This window comes from Macrotis lagotis, chromosome X, assembly GCF_037893015.1.
Source record: "Macrotis lagotis isolate mMagLag1 chromosome X, bilby.v1.9.chrom.fasta, whole genome shotgun sequence".
Lineage (NCBI taxonomy): Eukaryota > Metazoa > Chordata > Mammalia > Peramelemorphia > Peramelidae > Macrotis > Macrotis lagotis.
Window position 1 is genome coordinate 66,262,735 of NC_133666.1, and position 20,929 is coordinate 66,283,663.

General features: G+C 37.3%; 1 protein-coding gene and 1 long non-coding RNA gene across 2 annotated transcripts in view; both read right to left on the reverse strand.

The window, feature by feature from the left end:
* Positions 1 to 5,048: 5,048 nt before the first annotated feature.
* Positions 5,049 to 6,971, reverse strand: LOC141497645 (casein kinase I-like). The gene has a single exon (XM_074200400.1). It carries the CDS (start codon positions 6,874 to 6,876, stop codon positions 5,962 to 5,964), a length of 915 nt encoding a protein of 304 aa, XP_074056501.1. The 5' UTR covers positions 6,877 to 6,971; the 3' UTR covers positions 5,049 to 5,961.
* Positions 6,972 to 7,209: 238 nt separating this feature from the next.
* LOC141500093 (uncharacterized) overlaps positions 7,210 to 20,929 on the reverse strand; it is a 51,423-nt gene continuing 37,703 nt past the window's right edge. Inside the window, exon 3 of the long non-coding RNA XR_012471835.1 lies at positions 7,210 to 7,404. This is a non-coding gene — a long non-coding RNA (uncharacterized LOC141500093). The remainder of the gene's footprint in view (positions 7,405 to 20,929) is intronic.

The following is a 20,929-nucleotide window of genomic DNA, read 5'->3' on the forward strand; positions in this document are numbered from 1 at the left end:
AATATATCCTTTTGAGATCAAAATATAATCAAAATAGTAATTGTTTCTGGGAGTCCAAAAAAGATACATCTAAATGGAGATCAGCATCAGCTTCATCATCATCACCTCTAATATTTATAGTGTCGACTATTATTATCTCATTTGATCCTTACAACAACCCTGCAATGTCATTATTATCCTCATTTTACATATGAGGAAACTAGGGCAAACAGAGATGAAGTGACTTATCCAGGTTCATGTAAGTAAAAAAATATCTTGGGCTAGATTTCAACTCCAGGTCAAGTGCTTTATCCACCGTGCTGCCTAGTCTCAATAGGGAAATCTTAAATAATGAATCAGAGCGAAATAATGAGTGGATCAAAGAGAAATAAAAGAAATTCCACAATTAATAATAATGTGAGAGACAATAATAAGGATTAGACAAGATACCAAAATGTTTGAGTTGTCCAAAGAGGAAAAATAATATCCCTAAAAAGAGTTATTAGCAAAATAGGAAAAGACAGCAATACTAAATTGAATGTGTATTTTACAAAATGAGAATGTCAACAAATGAACAAATTCAAAATCACAAAAAAAGTGAAATTTTAAAATTAGAGTAATTGGCAAATCAAAAAGGCTATGGAGCAAATAAACCAAGCTAAAAATTCATTCTTTGAAAACACTAAAATAATGGCTAAGCCATTAGTCTGACTAAAAAGGAACAGGCAGACAATCCAATCAACAAAATAATGATTGTCGATAAGTTGAAATTGTACCAAAATCAGAAGAAACAACAAAAGTTATCAGAAATTACCGTTTGCTTATATCAACAAAACTAAGACTTATAAAAGACTGAAGTCATTTCTGAAAATATAAAATGCTCAAATTCACCTAATACCAAACAGAAAACCTAAATATTATAATCTCAGAAAAAGCATCAGAACTAGCTGTAAAGGTACCTTTCTAGCTGGACTTAACAGAAGAATTTCATCAAACGTTTAGAGGTTACACTACACAAATTAATTTCAAAAACTAAGAAAAAAATCATTCCATTAAACTTTTATAAGGCAAGTATATTCCTAATACTTAAATCAGAGAATAAAGTAAAAAAAAAAGATCACAAACCCGTATCATTAATAAATATAATTTTAGAATTTTAAATAAAATTCTATAAAAAATATTACAACATTCATTCAAGGAAACAATTAATTATGAACAAGATTCATATTCATATTCATATCAGGATATTTAGAAGACTGGTTCAATATTAGGAAAACTCAACAAAATGGAATGTTAAAAATAAATACATCCCAAACCACATGTCTATCTGAAGATGTCAGGAAAAAATCTTTGAAAAAAATATAACACTCATGTGTTTTTAAGAAGTCTATAGAAGTGAGGCATGTTAAAAATGTTTAATATCATGAATTCACTGATGCAAACCCAACCCCATGATGCATTTTCCTGTCATTTTTGGTTGTTCTCTCTGTCCGCCTCAATCTTCTTCCCGGTCCAGTCTGTCAACCACTTAGAGGTTGTTCAAACCCCAAATTCAATAAAATAAGGAGGTTTCTTATTACTTCCAGGATCAATTAGCAAATCTCCTGTTGATTTCATAATCTTTTCCCTTTACTATTCTTCCAGTCTTTATGCAATCTGAATCTGGTGACACGGACCTTCTTACAATTCTTCACACAGTTATCCATCCAACTTCATGAATTTTCACTGGTTATCCTTCCCGTCTGAAATGTTCTTCTTCCTTAACTTCTACTCCTGGCTTCCCTCCAGTTTCACCTGAGAATCTTCCTGCTACAAAATGCTCCCACCTCCATGTATCTAGGTGTTTATCTATGCACCCTCAATTAGAATGTGAGTTCCTTGAAAGCTGGGCCTTTTTTTGCGTCTCTTTTTGTCCATCTCTTAGTGCAGTGCCTGAAAGATAAACCATAATAAATGCTTGTTAAATAATTGACCAAAGACAAGGATTATATAAAATGTAAATATAGCAAGAACATCCCCAGTCAGTACAATAATAAAGCAAAGATGCCCTCTCTCCTTGATATTAACTGATATAAGAGAAATACTAATAATCCCAATAAGACAAGAAAAGTCAATGAAAAGAATAAAGAATTATAAAGACGAGGCAAAACAATTCTTATTTGCTGATAAAATTGTTTTTCCTTACAAAATGCTAGGGAATCAACAACTAAACTGAGAAAATAAACAGCTTCAGCAGAGTTTCAAGTTGCAAAATAAACCCAGAAAAAAATCAACAGACTTTCTACATAATGATAACAGGCAGTGCCTTTTAAAATAGCTACAAAATGCAGAAAATATTTGGGAATCAACTATCAAAGGCAAATTACATTTTAATGCTATACCAACCAAACTACCATTAAAGATATTCTATGGAATTAAATAAAATAACAATAAACTTCATTTGGAGGGAAAAAGTTATAGCTTTATCAAGGGAATAATGAAAAAAAAATTAGGAATGAAGGAGAAACAACATTTCAAGCTTCAAATTATATTATAAAGCAGTCATCATCAAAACCATTTGATACTGGTAAAAAGAAAACCCAGAAAAAAACAGATCTATGGAACAAAGAAAAATTAGAAACAATTGAATTGGATAACCCAGTGTTTGATAAACCACCAAACATAATTTACTTTGGAATGAAATCTTTTATTAGATCATACCTTTTGGGAAAATTGGAAAGCAGTCTGGTATAACTTATGCTTAGACCAACCTCTTAGGGATACATGACCTGAATATAAAGAACAGATCATTACAAAATTAGAAGTACAGCAGATCATACACCTTTCACAGCTCCAGGTAGGAGATGAATTCTTAACCAAACAAGGGATAGATACGTAGATAACTAGCAAATATTTCAAACCAAAAGTCATTCTCCAGTGAAGAGCTGGTTAAAGGATATGAAGAAACAGTTCTCCAAGGTAAAATTGTAGATTATTAACCATTACATGGATGAATGATCCAAATTGCTAAACATAAGAGGCAACTCTCCTGTTTCACCTCCCACTCAGTAAAGTAGCAAAGATGAAAAAAAGAAGGGAATAGTCTATGGTGGAGAAGCTGTAGGAAGACAGGCACACTAAAAGAAATGTTTTTAGAGTTCTGAATTAGGACATTTCTAGAAAACAAAATGTCCAGAACATTGAGATTCTACTCTGCAGCATATACTCCAAAAAAGGCCCCAAAGATACCAAGATATTTATAGCAGCGTTTGTTGAGGGAGCAAACATGTCCACTGATTAAGGAATGGTTAAAAAGAAAATGTGTTTCAAAAGGCAATGCTATGTTATGGAGCTATAAAAAAGCAAATAAATGTAATGACTTTAGAGAACTGGTCTAACTTACATGAACTGCTAAGAAGTGAAGGAAATAGAACTAGGACAAAATATGCACAATAACTATAAGGATGTGAATGGCTAGAACAACAATTTCAAAATTATCCGAAGTTAATGATGCAAAATGAAATAAAGAACAAGCTTAAGTTCCAAAAGGAGATGAGAAGATACCTCTCTCTGCTGCTTTGTAAAGATAGGAGTCACAATTGGAGAACACTGCACATTTTTGTGGATCAGTTTTGTTGATTTTCCCCCACTCTTCTTCCTCTTTAAAGATCTCTTCTCAAAGTTCATGGTTCTAAGTGACATAAAAAGAAAAGATCATCTAAAAATCTGTTTTTGAAAAATATAAATGGAAACAACTCTGAGATTTGAGTTGACACTCAACAAACTAGCAAAGGGAAATTGGAGAGGTCCTTTGGCTTCACACCTTTGGCAAGTATTCATAGGGACTTAAAGTTTGGGATGTGGCTTCACACCTTTGGCAAGGATTCATAGGAACTTAAAGTTTGGGATGTGGAGACTAAAAATTGGTCCAACCATCCTGGAGAGCAATTTGAAATTAGGCTAATAAAAAAGTGATTGAAATATCCATACCTTTTTACTCAGAGATCCTCCTGCTAGGCATAAATTCCACCGAGGTCCAACACAGAAATAAATGTGTCATATGCACCAAAATATTCATAGCAGCAATTTTTGCAGTAGAAAATAACTGGAAACATGATAAAGGCACTCAGTCGAAGAATAGCTAAACAAATTATGGTCCAAGAGAATAATGGCATATTATTACTTCATTGATATAAGAGATATTAGGCATTAAGAGAAACATGGGAGGTTTTTTAGCATTTCTAAGTCAAGAAAACTAGAAAAGAATTCATGTAATGACTGTAAAAATATAAAAGACAAAAAGAATTGGCCAAACCTTACCTGCAAGGAGAGTTGAGAAAATGCATCTTCTTGCCTTCTTTGGAGAGGTGAGGGGTTATGTTTGTGGAATAGTGTTTGTTCTGTTAGAGGTCATTTAGACATCTGTAGGTTTGGCCTCCTCTTTCTGGTTTAGCCACCTTCTAGTGAGTAATGTCAAGAATTTGCCTCATTAGATTTGGCCTGAGTTACCTGTTGGAAAGTTCCTCAAATTCCACATACTGTTCAGATGCCTTCCTGTTACCTGTGGATTAGATCTTGTCCTGGTGGGTCTGATGTCTGCATCCTCATCAAATGAAGTTTGGACTTTCCTTTGACCATGTAAATCCTGTTACTTATAATCCCCAACTGAATCCCTTTTCCCTCTTTCCTCAAGCTTTCTTGTACCATCCTCTGTTAGTAAAGGACCTACTGTCCCAGGGAGATAGAGCACATTTATCCTGAACTCCATTTGTCCAATTTCCTTCATCTCATACCCCTTGACATCACTACAAAGTATTTTCTTCTTCATCTCTTTCCCACACAAGTAAGGAGGCCCCCTTTTCTCCAACAAGATCTGCCCTTCTACATGTAACCTTGATCACACCCATTCTCTTCTCAAGAAGTTTCCACCATCCCTCTCTCCCCCCTGCCACCCTTTATCTTCCATCTCATTTTATCCACTGGCTAATTTCCCCATCTCCTATTCCCTTAATATTTTTAAAGTAAAAAACAAACAAAAAGATGCAACACTCAATCTGAAATGATTTGCAAAGGAATGATTTATTCAACAATTGTCAAGAAACACTTTATTTAAACATTGAAGAGATATTGATTCTAAAGCAAATTAGCAAAGCATTTCTTTCTTTTTTTTTTTGAAGTATTTTCCTCACAGCAAACAATTTTCAGTTTCAAAATCAAAACAAAATCCCAGGTCATGTTGTTGTTCACAGTACTTACATTTATCTAAGCAACTTGCACATATGTTCAGTTCTAAGATGTTAACTAAAATTCTGGGACAAACATATTGCTTTTCTTTTTTAAACCAAGAACATTAGAATTAACGTAGAATCCTAAAGATAAACTAGTAGTCACTAAGTTTTTTTCTTAAATCTTCACTTTAAATGCTGTTATTTCTAGCACAGTAAGCAGGCACAGTCCTTCATATGCTTAAAAACTGAAATCTTTGGTTGCTACCCTGTCAGCTGGCTTGCACATTGAAGTCAACAATTTTAAGAATGTTTACATTTATAACTTTGAAACATCAAGAAGGGTAAATACCCTAAGAGTGCACAATTATGAGCATCTACAATTATAACAACTGTAGTTGAAAACTTTATGCTATACTTTTGAAATAAGATCTCAAAACAGTACAAGTCAAAATAAAAAATATCAAAAATTGTCATATGCACAATTTTCCACCATCCGTACATCAAACATTGAGTTAGCTTTTCACTAGAAAAAAAAATGCAATAGAAAACTAGAACCAGGTTTCACTATCTTGCTATTAACAATTACAGTTAATGCAATGTTAACAATTACAGTAGCTATTAAGTCATCACTAATGCCAACCAGTCAATTTATGCTGAAATGAAGAACATTTTCAACAAGTAAATGGTTGCACACAACCTTTTGGCAAGTATACATAGAAACTTAAAGTTCTGGATGTGGAGAATAGCAAATTGAACACTGGATCATGAATGGGCTTTACTTCCTCTGTTCCTCTTCCTGCTTGGAAACTCTTCTGGTCACTCGTCTTGGTCTGGTCACTTTGGGTGCTGGAGCTGGTTGGGTCTGCTGACCCTGGTCAGAAGAAGAGGCTGCTTGTTCCTGCTCTGCCTTCTGCTTTAACAGGGTCCAATCAAACATGTAGTCGCACTTGTAACTCAGGCTCCTGAACAGAATACGGAATAGCTGCCTGAGGTACATGTAATCAGGAGCTTCTTCAAAGCGAAGGCCACGGCAGTAGTTGAGATACATAGAGAACTCGGCTGGAAAACCCTGGCACAGGACTTCAACAGGGATGGCCATCTTCTTTTCAATAATTTTTTCATACTTCTGCTTCTTGGTTGCAGCCTTAATTCCCTGCCAGGGCAGGCTGCTTCTGTTGAAATACATTAAGACGTAACCAAGGGACTCCACGTCATCTCTGCGACTTTGCTCGATGCCCAGGTGGGCGTTGATGCTGGCATACCTGGCAGTGCCAGTGAAATTCTTATCTTCTCTGTAGGGTATATGCTGTTTGGTGCGGTTATCTCGGTACCGCTTCGCCAAGCCAAAGTCAATAAGGAATAACTGGTTTAATCCTGAATAAGACTGATCCTGAGACCGAATGGCAGCTGCCCCGGCTCTCTTTCTCTTTCCTGCAGCTCCAGACCTGGTACGAGGGCGTCCAGTGCCCATCAAGAAATTATCTGGTTTGATGTCCCTATGAATAAAATTCTTGGTATGCACATACTCAATTCTGCTAAGCATCTGGTCGGCCAACATCAGGACGGTCTTCAACGAGAACTTGCGGGAACAAAAATTGAACAGATCTTCAAGACTAGGTCCCAGCAGATCCATGACAAGGATATTATATTCTTTCTCCTGACCAAACCAACGGGTACGAGGAATGCCCATTCCGCCTTGCAGAAGCTTATAGAGCCTGCTTTCATACAGCAACTGGGGGTGCCTGGCCTTTTGAGATTCTAGCTTCACAGCCAATTCTTCATTAGTGGTGATGTTCACTGCCAGATAGATGTCCCCAAAGGAACCTGCTCCGATCTTCCTGATCAATTTATATTTCCCTCCAACAATGAATTCTGAACTGAGGATGTTAATGCTGCTGCTGCTGCCGCTGCCGCCACCGCCACCACCGCCACCAGCAGCAGCACCGCAGCCACCGCCACCGCCACCACCGCAGCCACCGCCGCCACCACCGCCGCCACCACCACCTCCACCGCCACCGCCACCGCCACCGCCACCGGCACCACAGCTTTCCATTCTGCAAGTGTAAGGAGAGGGAGACCCCTGGACTGCTGAGAAGTAGATGATACGAGGCAGGAATCACCCACTAGGCCAGAATTTCTGCTGCAGAGCCGGGGTGGTTCAAGGTCCAGCAACTTCCAGGACTTCCACTGTGTTGGAAATTCAAAGCGAGTGCCCCAGCTGCAAGATGGATAAAGAATAGTAGATGGTGCTATAGTACCACTTCCTGCTGTCAGTGACTCCCACTGGAATGATAAAAATCACTCTGCCCACCCTGGGTTCCTGACTACATTTCTATAATACTATCTTCATACCTAAATTAAAAACAAATCAAAACAAAACCCTTGCACTAGACTCCATAATCCTCACTATCTGTCATCCTTTATTTTTCCTCCTTTTCACAGATATACTCCTAGAAAATCTACTTACAATAAATGCCTACATTTCCTCTCCTTTCCCTTCCTGACTCTTCATTTTTGAGTCTAAATTTCTCTCCTCCCTTTCCACCAACTTTCCCACCACTGAGAAGGCAAAAAATATGAAAGCCATTATGAATATATATACATTCAAAATAAATTCCCTCATTAGCCTTGTAGGAAAAAGAAGAAAAAAGAGAAAGAAAGAAAGAAAGAAAGAAAGAAAGAAAGAAAGAAAGAAAGAAAGAAAGAAAGAAAGAAGGAAGGAAGGAAGGAAGGAAGGAAGGAAGGAAGGAAGGAAGGAAGGAAGGAAGGAAGGAAGGAAAGAAGGAAAGAAGGAAAGAAGGAAAGAAGGAAAGAAGGAAAGAAAGAAAGAAAGAAAGAAAGAAAGAAAGAAAGAAAGAAAGAAAGAAAGAAAAAGAAAGAAAGAAAGAAAGAAAGACTGTATTTCACTCTGCATTCCAAGTCCATCAATTTTCTCTGGAGGTGGACAACATGTATCATCATGAGTTCTTTGGAACTGTGATGGACCACTATACTAATCAGAATTAAGTCTTTCACAATTGAGTTTCTTTTGCAACACTGCTGTTTCTGTATAAATTGTTCTCCCAATTCTGCTCCCTTCACTCTGTATCAGTTCAGAGGCTTTTCTAAAACATCCTCTTCATAATTTTTATAGCATAACAGTATCCCATCACAATCATATACCATAACTTGGTCAACCATTCCCTCAAGTTTTCAATTCTTTGCCATCACACAAAGAGTTAGTATAAGTATTTTTATACCTAGTAGTATTTATCCTTTTTCTTTGATTCCTTAGGAGTACAGATCTAGTAGTGGTATTCCTGTGTCAAAGAGAATTCAGTTTTATAGCCCTTTGGGCAGAGTTCCAAATAATTCTCTAGAAAAGTTGATAAAAGAGTTCCATCAACAATATATTAAAATAGCTCCATTTTTACACATCCCCTCCAGTATTTGCCATTTTCCTTGTCTGTAATGTTAGCCAGGCTGGCAGGTAGGAGATGGTACTTCATAATTGTTTTAATGTGAATTTCTCTAATCATGAAAGACGGAGAGAATTTTTTCAGGTGATTATCAATAGCCAGTTAAATTCTCAAAGGAAGGAAATTTATTATAAAAACACTTTCTCCAACTCCTGGAACAATGCCCCACACAACCATGTGCCCACTAATTCTTTGTGGATGATGATTTACCCTTTGAAATGAAATCATTGCTAATATGTAGCTGCCATTTCCTCTAGCCAACTGTCAGGTCCTGGGACAGGTAGCAAATCTTTCTGTTTGTATTAAGGGAAAAGCCACAAGACCACCTCCCTGAGGGTATAAAAACTGAGTCAGATCCTAGCAGAGAATAAAAATCATTTTTATTCTCCCCTTGAGAATGGTGCCTGATGATGGTAATAAGATAGTCAACACCTATGAAATAACAGAACACTCAGTAATAACCTAAAAAATTTAGTCTTCTGGATAGTTTGGTTTAAACAGATGTTGTTGTGTCACTTCTCAGTCACGTTCAACTCTTAGTAACCCTATTTGGGTTTTTTTTGGCAGAGATACTACAGTGGTTTGCCATTCCCCTTTCCAGTTCATTTTACAGATAGCGAACTGAGTCAAACAGAGTTAAGGGACTTGCCCAGGATCACACAGCTATTAAAAGTCAGAGGCCAGATATAAGTTCAAGAAGACTTCAGGACCAGCATATATCCACTGAGCCACCTAACTGCAGGGTTTTGTTAAATTGTGGTGAATAAAGAAACTTTTGGAATCCTTGCACTACACAACACACACACATAAACTAAATCTGAGTTCAAGTTAACTAAAGCTTTTTTACATATTTAGTCACAGAGAAAGGGTAACGAGAATAGGATTGGATTTTCTGCAGCATCGTGAATATGATGGATACAACATTTTAACTGAGTACCTGAAACTTAGAATACTTTGAACTCCACATGGTCAAAAGTTTCCTCCAACTGATGAATAAATTAAAATGACTGATCAACTTCCTTATTCTCTGTGGCAGAGAAGGTTGGCTATGATGAGGTTGTCTGAGTAAGATAGATGAGAAAGGTTCGAAGGCTCTGCAAGCTTCCTGAAGAGTAGGGCCACAGTAATTCAAAGGAGTTAGCATTTTGATGGTCTGCAGCCAACAAATCAAAGTTGGCAAAGTATAATAATAATAATAATAATAATAATAATAATAATAATAATAATAACTGATTTTTGCAAAACATCATATAGCCATTATTTCATTAGCTCATCACAGCCTGGGGGATGATTAATGATAGGTATCATTATTCCCTTTTTATAAGTGAGAGAGCTACAGCCTGGAGTGGAAAAATTAACTGTCCAGAGTCACACAGACAGTAAGTGTTAAAAGTGGGATTTGAAGCCACTTTTCCTGATACCAAACTCATCATTTTATAAATTACATTAGAAAGGAGATCCATCTCTCCCATGGTAGCAAAAAAATTTCTTTGAGGCACTATAACTCATCCTCGCAATCTTTTTATGACAATGATTGGAATCTGCACCGAGATCAGAAGCTTTTACAACCTGATCCATAAGTCTAGTTTGATCCTCAAACTATCCTCTTTAGGGTCCAAATTCACTGAAGTTAGCACACACACATACACACACACACACACACACACACACGTGTGCGCATGAGCATGCACATTAAATATGTGCCCATCTATGCAGTCCTAGGTTCAGTAAGATGAACATATACAAACACAGGCAAGTCAGATTATGCTCTCTCTCTCTCCCCCTCTCTCACACACACACACACGCACATACACGCACACACACACATAAAGATATGCACACATAAGAAGTATAGGAAGTCATCAGATCATGGTAGGAATCTCATTTTGGAATATTTTTGAGGCTTGCTTCACATGCAAATTTTCTAGTCATCTGGCAATTTCACTGATGGTATTTTAGAAGCACTCAGTTTTAGAAGATTTTCCACTGGCTTAAGAAAAAAACCCACTCTACATTTGACTGTTAATAGAAAATAATGAAATCAATCTCACAATTAAGATACTTTAGTAATAGGCACCATGTTTCATCTTGTCAGATTTGCTGGCTCCAACTGGAAAGTCAAAGTGAGAATGAGGATGGGGGTAATAGAACAAATCTCAGATGGGATATTCTTGTAAAAGAGGAATGTGCCTGTCACCTGCCCCTGTCTCCCTCAAACAAAAGAAACCCAGTTTTTGAAATTCACCATTTGAATGAAGTCTCTGTTTTGGGATCCAAATGAAAGAGTAATAGAAAGGGAAATTATAGCTTTGTAGCTAACAAGGACTTCAAGTCTGTCCATCTTTGCCCTCATGGAGTTTACACTCTAATGGGGAAACAAGCTGTTTACCCCTTAGAGGAAGAAATGGCAGATCATTTAAAGAGGGGCTAGGGGAGAGAAGGAGAAAAGAAATCAGGTACAGCCTGTGGCCCAGGCTGAACCTTGAAGGAAGACAAGGATTTTAAGGAAAGAGAAAGGGGTATCCCAACCAACTTATAAGGAACAGTCTGGGAAAATTTAAGGGAGAAGGCCCATAGAAGGCCAAGTCTGGAATAGAGCCAGTCCAATTTTCAGAGAATGAAGAGTTTGAGAAGGACAGCAAAATAAGAGAGGAATTAACACCCATAACCACAGCTATCATTTATTATTCCATCAAGTATGTCCCAAGTATTCTCCTAAGGGCTTTACAAATACATTCTCTTTGGATCTTCCCAACAACCCTATGATCTAAGTACTATCATTATCTCCATTTTTGGGGTGAAGATCAAGTGTCATGCCTGAGGTCACATAGCTAAGATATATCTAAGACTGGACTGTAACCTAGGTCTTCCTAATTCTAGGACTCTGAGCACTGTGCCACCTAGAAAGGTAGGTGGCAGTCAGATTGTGAGCACCTTAAACATGTCATGGGGAAGGTTACAGTCTCTCTGGATTGTAATGTGGGGCCAAGGAAGATTTTGAGCTAGGAAGAGACATGATAATAATAATTATTATTGGTTTTGTTCAGTGATATTTTTAAGTCATATCCAACTCTCTGTGATTCTATTTGGGGTTTTCTTGGCAAAAGATACTGAAGTGGTTTGCCATTGTCCTTTTCCTGCTCATTTTACAGATAAGGAAACTGAGGCAAATATGATTTAAGTGACTTGTCCAGGGTCAACAGCTAGTAAGAATCTGAGACCAGATTTGAATTCACAAGGACGAGGCAGCAATGATGATGATGCTGGTGATAAAGCTTACTTTTAAAAAACACTTTAAAATCACTAGCACTTTTCATAAAGTTCTTTAAATGATCGAATCACTTATTCCAGTTTTTAAATACCTCAAATATACAGAGAGAAAAAATCTGATGCTCAGTGAGGCAAGTTACTTAACCTAGCAGTGACATGACTAACTTCAGTCAATACCTTCCTTTATACTGGTGCCTTCAGAAGATTTTGAGGATAGGTAGTATACAGGTTAGAGAAAGTAAAGTCTGGAAGCATAAGAACTGATTAGGAATACTATCAAAATTATTCTGGCAGCTCAACTCCTACAGATATACTCAAGAAAGAAAAACAAAAAATTGTACTAGACTGAATGCATAATGTTCAAGCAATCTAATGAGAAATTACAGTAACTTCTTTCACCCCAGACCTGCACAAAAGGCCATCTAGAAGAAACCCAGGGGAAATGCCATCAGTCAAAACTAGCCTAAACCCCAAAGACTGGAGCCTCCTGCCTACGAAAATCAGAAGTGGGCCAGAGTCATTTGTCACCTGTACATTTCTACACCTCGAGGCAGAGAGAGCGGGGCGTTCTTCCAACCAAAGTACAAGTTGGGATTGGGAACCAATTTCAAGGAAACCTTTGGAAGGGGTGGAATACTTGCAGGGCTCCAGGAAACATTTAAGGACAGGTCTGGCAATAAACATTTGGAATAAACAGGGAAACTTAGACCCAAAGATTTCAAGGTTCCTAAGTGTGCTATACTAAGGTACCTCCCAGGGCCCTCAAGATCCAGTGATTTGAACCCCAAATATCCACAAAGGACTAAAGCTGGGAGGTAGAAGTCAGTCCAGAAATCCATGTGATCCAGGTCAAAACTAAGTACACACATTTAAAAGTACAATAAAACAAACACTAAGAATATTTTAGGTTTCAGCTCACACTCAGAAAATTTCTAGAGACAAAAGATAGTAATAGACAATATTGGAGATGTAAGATGATAAGCTAGAGGTAAATACACACTTAGCAATCATGAATAGGATGAACTCACCAGTAGAGGGAAAACTTTGCTTAAAGTTACAGCTACAGATGAAATCACTTACCTGCAGGTTGATTTAGAAAAAAATAAGGAAAGACATGGACCCAGGAAGAGCCATCTTCAATGCAAGAGATGACAAGTGGACAAAATGTATAGTACATTATGGAAATATATTTTACATGCCTTTACATGTATATTTGATGTCATATTACTTGCCTTCTCATTAGGTAGGGGTAGGGCTGGAGGGAAGGTGAGAATTTGAAACTCAAAATTTTTAAAAAATGAATACTAAAAATAAATAAGTAAATAAAATTAGGGAAAGGCTTATATATGTTTGTAGGTATGAAAATATTTGTGTACATATGTGCATGTTTACATATGAGTGCATGTGTCCATGCTTAATGATAGCCTCCTTGAGGGGGAAAAGGATAATAAAGTAAAAATGGCACAGCAGAGAACAAAAGAAAAACAAGGGAGGAAAGTTGGGCAGTTCTGAAAACAATATACATTATTTGTTATCTAGGTTTTCTTGAAATGGAAATTTATTGTTTTATATTGAGTCTTCTCCTTTGTTCTGCTGGGTATGTGTCAGTGTTCTTTTTTTCCTTTTCTCTTTTGTATTTGTTTAAAATACATAAAAAATAAAAATACGCAAAATCACTCATCCTATGTATGGAATGGGGTAGAAGAAAGACTAGAGCTATCCCTTTGTTTAATCTTGCACAGCTGGAAGTTATACAATATCTTAGAATTTGCAATTATAAGAGCTTTCCTCCTAAGACTCTGTCAACCTCTTAGAAATTGTTGTTTTATCATTGTTGTTGTTCAGTGATTTCAATCATGTCTGACTCTCCCTGACCCCATTTGAGCTTTTCTTGACAAAGAGACTAGTGGTTTGCTATTTCCTTCTCCAGCTCCTTTTACAGATGAGGAAACTGAGGCAAACAGGGTTAAATTAATTGCCCAGGGTCACACTGAGGCAAACAGGGTTAAATGAATTGCCCAGGGTCACACAGTAAGTGTCTGAAGCCAAATTAGAACTCTGGATGATGTCTTCCTAACTCTGTGCATTGTGGCGCCACCTAGTGGATTCAGCAGGGGTACATTTAGTTCCAATACTGAGATATTTATTACAACCTAAAACAAAGATGAAATATTAAAAATTTTAAAAAAACTTTTTGAAATAAATCAAGTCTAGAAGAATATATATAGTTATCTTCAATAAATGTGAGAAGCCAAAAGTCAAAGTTAGGATTATGACTCCCAGCATGCTTAGAACCTTAAGCCTTTCTCTAATTTTATTTACTTATATATATTTTAGCATTCATTTTTAAAAACAATTTTGAGTTCCAAATTCTCACCTTCCCTCCAACCTTTAGCCCCACCCAATGAGAAGGCAAGTAATATGACATCAATGTAAAGGCATGTAAAATATATTTCCATAATGTAATAGCTTAAAAAGACCCATGCACATTTTATATGCTCCATCATAATGTGAGTTGTTGCATTGGGTACTTTGGAAAACAAAAGAGAAGTTAAATAGGTATTTTCACTGACCAAAATAAGGGATTTTCTTGTTTTAAGTTCTTGAGTCTACTGAATAGGGCCATGAAAGTGCTATCATTATAGGGAACTGCATGTATAGAATTTCCACAGCAAATAAAAATGAACAGTGTAAATCAAGTTAAAAAAAGAAAATGAATGTTTAAATATTATAAAATATAAGCATGGTCTCAAAGAGATATAAGAAGATACCTTCTACCACTCTTTTTCTGAGGTGGAAAACTGAATATATCTTCATATTTCTTCAATGTATAAATCTGTTTTGCTGAATGATTTTCTCTTCTATTTTTTCTTTAAAAAATAATTTTTGTTGTATGAGATAGCTCTCTGGGAGGAGGAGGGGAGAGATAGGAAAATACAAAGGATATAAAACAAAACAGCAATGCAAATCTATTTTTTAAATTATTGTGGATCTAAGATACCTTGAAAAGAAAGGTAAATTATATAATAAAATTAAAAAGATAATGCATTTTCCATAAGGACCATATGAATAAATAGAAGAAGAAATGCAAAAGATAAAAACTGAAATAAAAGCTCCAGATCAAAACAATGGAAGGAAAAGCTTAGAACAGTAATGGTGAACCTTACCCAAGCAGTGAAGTCCCTGAAATCTATTAAACAGAAATCAAGGGCTTCATGAGACAGCAAAAATATTAAAGCAAAATCAAATACTCAAAAGTATAGGAGAAAATGAAAAAAAGTCTGCTTTCAAAACGAAGAGACCTAGAAAATGGGTCAAGGAGATAGAATTTAAGAATTACCAGACATGCTAAAACCCATGCTAAAGAAAAACTGTGCATGTTATGTTTCCTTTGTTTTAAGATGGATTTTTAGTCTCAGTTTAATAAACACCAAATAAAATAGGTGTTTACATTATACACAATAGAACAAAAAAGAAGTTTAAATATGAATCTGCAAATCTCTATTATGTACAGCTTGCTTTTCTTTTTAAGTCCATGTTAAATTCAACATATCATTTTCAAAGCTCCTGGACAATGTATTATAAGAAATTGTCACTGCAAACTTCCCAAGATCTATAGAAACCAGAAAAGAAAGTAAATATAGAATCTACATCTTCTGGAATACATCCTGAAATCCAGAGTTTCCAAGTCAAGTTCAAAATGGTGTAAGCAGATAGCCGGAACCAGCTGCAAGTGCCAGAGAACATAGGGGCAGGACCAGTAGGCAAAGAATGCACTTCAACTATAATAAAGGGGAGAATTTCTTGGGAGCTAACATTCCAAATGTCCAATGTAAAGGCTTCCAAACAAGAATAACTTCCTGTGGAAGACAGAGGAGAATTCGCCAGGACCACATCTGAGGAGGAACTTGGAAATGTAAATAAAAGCCTCCATAGAACTGTAGAAAGGTAAATTTATTTGAGCAAGAAAAAAAAGGGTAGTATGAGGCTACATTGCTTACATTCCAAGATAGGGAGAAGAAGCAAGTCTCCTTTCAGAACTTGCAAAGGGGATTGAGGGAGCTAATTAAGAAAAAAAACAGAGGATGCTGGGGAATTAATTCTGTTCTGAAGATTTTTAAGGGGAGAAAGAAAAAAGGAAAGGTAAAAGAAATACACTAGTCTGGGAGGGAAGGAACCTATGATTTTTTGTAATTAGGATACAGAGAAGAATATAAAATATGGAGGAAGGGATGGGAGAGAGCTTAGAGGAAACAAAGGAGGGCTGAAAATACACACACACACACACACACACACACAGACAAAGAGACAGCCATTTGATATAGAAATATAGCAACTCCACAGAAAACAGACAGGGATAGGAAGAGGAGCTGTTTGAGGAATGATAATATTATCATGGAGTGAAGAGTCTCAAGGAAAACAAACTTGCTGATCCTGAAATTGGGGATTAACAGGAAGATGAAAAGAAAAGAAAAAATCACAAACTAATGGGAGGCCCATCAGTTGGGAAAGGCTGAGCAGATTGTGCTTTATAAATGTAATGGGATATTACTGCACAATTAAAAAAACAAACTAAAAGATTCATATGATCCTGAGAAGTGGGAACATATGTAAAATGATCTAAACAGAACTAAGACAATGATTTACACGACAACATTTTTTTTAAAAAAAAGAAACTTTGAAAGACTCAGCAATCCTATGACAAACTATCTTCAAAGGACCTGTGGCAAAGCATGTTACCCACTTCCTAACAGAGACAGGGACCAAAGTTTTTGAGCCTGGGCATTTGCCAAGAGCTCTCTTTTGTCCTCTCCTCTCCATCTCACCTCTTGCCCAGCCATCATTCTCTCTCCCTCCTTCAGAGATAAACTCCCAAGAAGACTGGGTACAATTGGGTGCCTGCCTCCATTTCTTTCCCCCTCACTCTCTTCTTCACTCTGCACATTGGCTTCAAATAATATTCAACCTGTTGAAAATATTGATTACCTTTTCTCCTCGATAATCTCTTCTCTCTAGATTTTGGAGGCACTTCTCTGTCCTGGTTCCCCAATAATTTTTGTCTGCCTGGCTGCTCCTCTTCAGTCTCATTTGCTGGATCTTCATGCATGTCCTCCCTCCTCCTTATGAATATCCCTTAAGTCTCTGCCCTAGAGTCTCTTCTTCCCCATCTCCTCCTTCTCACTTCTGTGACTTCCCTCCAGTTTAAGTGCCAACTTCTACAATAAGCTATCCCAAGCCCCCTTAATCTTCCTGCCTTCCCTTTAAGATGAGTTCCACTTGAGCCTGTTTATAAGACATTGCTTTGTACCTATCTCCTTCATTAGACTGGGAGCTTCTCAGTAACAGGACTTGTTAGCTTGCTTGGCTTTTTGCCTTTCTTTGTAACCCCACCTTTTAGCATAGGATGCAGCACATACATTTCAATTTTCCCTGATTGGACACAGCCACTGTGTGAATCTAGTTTGGTAGATTGTGCTTGTTTGTTCCAAGGATTTTGCTTCTCTGTTTTAAAGGGAAGGGTGCAAGGAGAAGCATAGGAGGTTGAGATGGTGATGTCAATAATGATAACAAAAACAATAACAAAGACACTGAAACAATTAAATAAGTGCAAAGAGGAAGCATAAACAATCCGGAGAGTCCTGAAAGTGACAATTCACACATGCTTTTAAAAGGTGAACAGAGTGGATGGTCACATGTTCTAATTTGGACACAGAAAAAGCATATTTTTGTGCTGGTTAAGTTCAGAATTTTAAAAATTATACATATGTTAAACCAATGAAAATGGAGTCGAGAGCATGTAACAGAAGATAAATATAGGAGTGTAACATGGTCTTTTAAAAATAGTGCTGGAGGGGCAGCTAAGTGGCACAGTGGATAGAGCACCAACCCTGGAGTCAGGAGGAACTGAGTTCAAATCCGGCCTCAGACACTTAGTAATTGCCTAGCTGTGTGAACTTGGGCAAGTCACTTAACCCCATTGCCTAAAAAAAAAAAAGAAATAGTCTTTCCAATCCCTGGGGCAGCTAGGTGGTGCAGTGGATAGAGTACCAATCCTGGAGTCAGGAGGACCTGAATTCAAAGCCAGCCTCAAACACATAATAATTACCTAGCTGTATGACCTTGGACAAGTCATTTAACCCCATTGCCTTGCCAAAAAACTAAAAAAAAACAAAAAAAATTGTGCCAGGAAACAAATTGCAAATTGAGGGTATACCCATCCACTGGGGAATAACTGAATAAGTTATGGTATATGAATATAATGGCACACTATTGTCCTATAAGAAATGATGAGTAGGCAGATTTCAGAAAACCCATGACCTGATGTCTAGTGAAGTGAGTAGAAGCAGGATAACATTGCACAAACTACCAGTAATATTGTGTGTTAATCAACTATGATAGACTTATTTCTTCTCAGCAATACAATGATCAAAGACAGTTCTAAAAGACTTGTAATGGAAAATGCCAACCACATCCAGAGAGAGAACTTTAAAAGTCTGAATGCAGAACAAAGTTTACTATGTTCATTTTTTCTTATTGGTTGTTTTTTCTTTCTTGTGGATTTTTCCTTTTGTTCTGATTCTTTTTCACAATATGACTAAAATAGAAATCAATTTAACATGATTGTGCATATGTAACCTATAGCAGATTGCATAGCTGTCTTGGGGAGGGGAAAAGGAAGGGAGAAAAGTTTATAAAAATGAATGCTGAAAATTATCTCTACATATAATTGGGAAAAAATAAAAATACTATGAAGATAAAGAAAATACTTTCACAAAGGCTGAAGCTCAGAATGACTTGGTGAGGGAAGCTAAGGACAAAGAAAAAGAATTTTTTAAGCTATACTGGCAGAAAAAAACAGGATCTAAGAAGGAGCAAAGAAAAGATCTTTGCTTGGGCAGACAGATAAGAGAGAAGTCAGATCTGCTTCATTTTTTTGCTTCTGTTTTCTCTGCCAATAAGAAGGAGACTTAAAAAGTACTGTTTGCAGTTTTGATTTTGTTTTTTACCTTATATTGGAATCTTCATGGCTCATCACAGTGTCTGGATCATAGTAGGCAATTAATAGATGCTCATGGACTGACTGACTGGAAATGATAGAACCGAAATAACCATCAGAGAAATTGATCCCCATAAGAAGTAAACAGAAAGGAAGAGAGCTCCAAGCTGGCCTTGATGAATTCAGGTCATCTGGTCTAGATGAAATCTACCTTGACCTGCCACGTCAGTCCCTCAACCAATGTTTATAAAGTGATGTACTGGGGGAGTGGGGCCAGTGCTAATGATACAAAGAAATGTGAAAGGATTCCATGCTCTGAAGAAGCTCCCATTCCAAGGAGGGACACCATGCTTGATGAATCCAAGAGCCTTGGGAACATAATGTTCTCTAACCCCCTCAGAGTTGCGTCCAAGCTACATCATTTCAGTCATCCTCTGAGAGAAGGGGCCAGCCACCCAACCCAAAAGCCATTACCACATATAAGGCAGGCAAATCAACCTGGCTGACAGAACAGGAAAAAGTGAAGGAAAGACAGGGGGAGGGGGGGAAGCATGTGGCAGTCTAGGGAAAGTTCCCCCACCACTATCAAGACCACTATTTCCTTTCACACTCTGGAGACAACTTTGGAATAGAAATACTTCCAACCTAATGTCTGTTGCCATTATCCCTGGAATTAAGTGTCTGCAACCTACATAGCTCAGTGACCACTCCTACGTGTGCTATAGCCATAGCTTTTGAAGTCCCTCCAAGAAATCTTTTTGTCACCAAATCATTTCATGTGTGGGTTCGATTAGATAATGAGGTTCCTCCCAAGGTTCAAATTCTGTGATTCTGTGAGGCTCCCATCAGGCTCATCATTGCAGATTATCATAAATATAGTCCTATTTTCCCTTAATGTGACAACCTCTGAGGATCTATGATCCCTTGACTGCTTCTCTCTTGTTAAGCATCAGGATTTCCTTAGAGATTCCCAAGTTTTCCCATGATTCATGGGACTTGATTATGGTCTTGGCCCCTTGGAGAACTGTGTTTCTGGCTGGGGCTTCTATTTCATGTGACTGACCTGGGTACAGGTCACTCTGTGTAGTGAGCGGAAAGTCACTTCAGGACCTTGAGCACTCCATCATCCTCTTCAGATAGATTTTGAAATTTTTAGTCTAAGTCTGTGGCCTTTGGAAATTATATATCACTAAAATGGTCTCAAGGGATTAAGTCTCAGGGGCCCGTGATGATAGCACATCACACTAAAAAAGAAGAGAGATTTCCTTTAGCTTTATCATTTAGAGGAGACTATTCCCTGGACACAAACTTTCATTAAGAATATGAAGGTAGTGGAGAGGCATATCATTTTTTGGAGGGGGGTGTTTATGCATGCATGTGTATGTATGTATGTATGCCTGTATGTTTGTGTGTCTATCTCTATGTCTGTGTCTGTGTGTGAGTTTGTGTGTATGTCTCTGTATGTGTTTCTGTATGTATGTATGTGTGTTTGTGTGGCTCTGAGTTTGTGTGTGTGCATGTCTCTGTATGTGTATCTGTGTGAGTATATGTGTGTCTGTGTCTCTGAGTTTGTGTGTGTACGTGTCTCTGTATGTGTGTCTGTGTGTGTGTGTCTATGTGTCTGTGTGAGTTTGTATGTGTGCATGTCTCTGTGTGTCTGTACGTGAGACTGTGTCTCTGTGTGTCTGTGTAGCTCTATGTGAGTTTGTGTGTGTGTGTGTGTGTGTGTGTGTGTGTGTGTGTGTGTGTGTGACCAAGAAAAGAACACTGCTCATTTCTGGATGACTCTCAATAGCAATAGTACAGCCAGGCACATTCCTTAGCCAGGCTAAGCCTCATCACTCAGGACTCTCTGCACTTGCTGAATATATTATTTTGATTCATGAACTTATCAAACAATCCTACATCTGGAAGAATAACTCCAGAACCAACTGTTATAGTCCATGCTGTTCAGTTACATTAAGGTTAATTGAAAGAAATCCAATAATGGTGTTATCCTTTCATTTGGAAAGCTTCAC

What these genes read in the sequence shown, in the direction of transcription:
- LOC141497645 (XM_074200400.1), bottom strand. Translation starts at nt 6,876, where the DNA reads ATGGGCATTCCTCGTACCCGTTGGTTTGGTCAGGAGAAAGAATATAAT.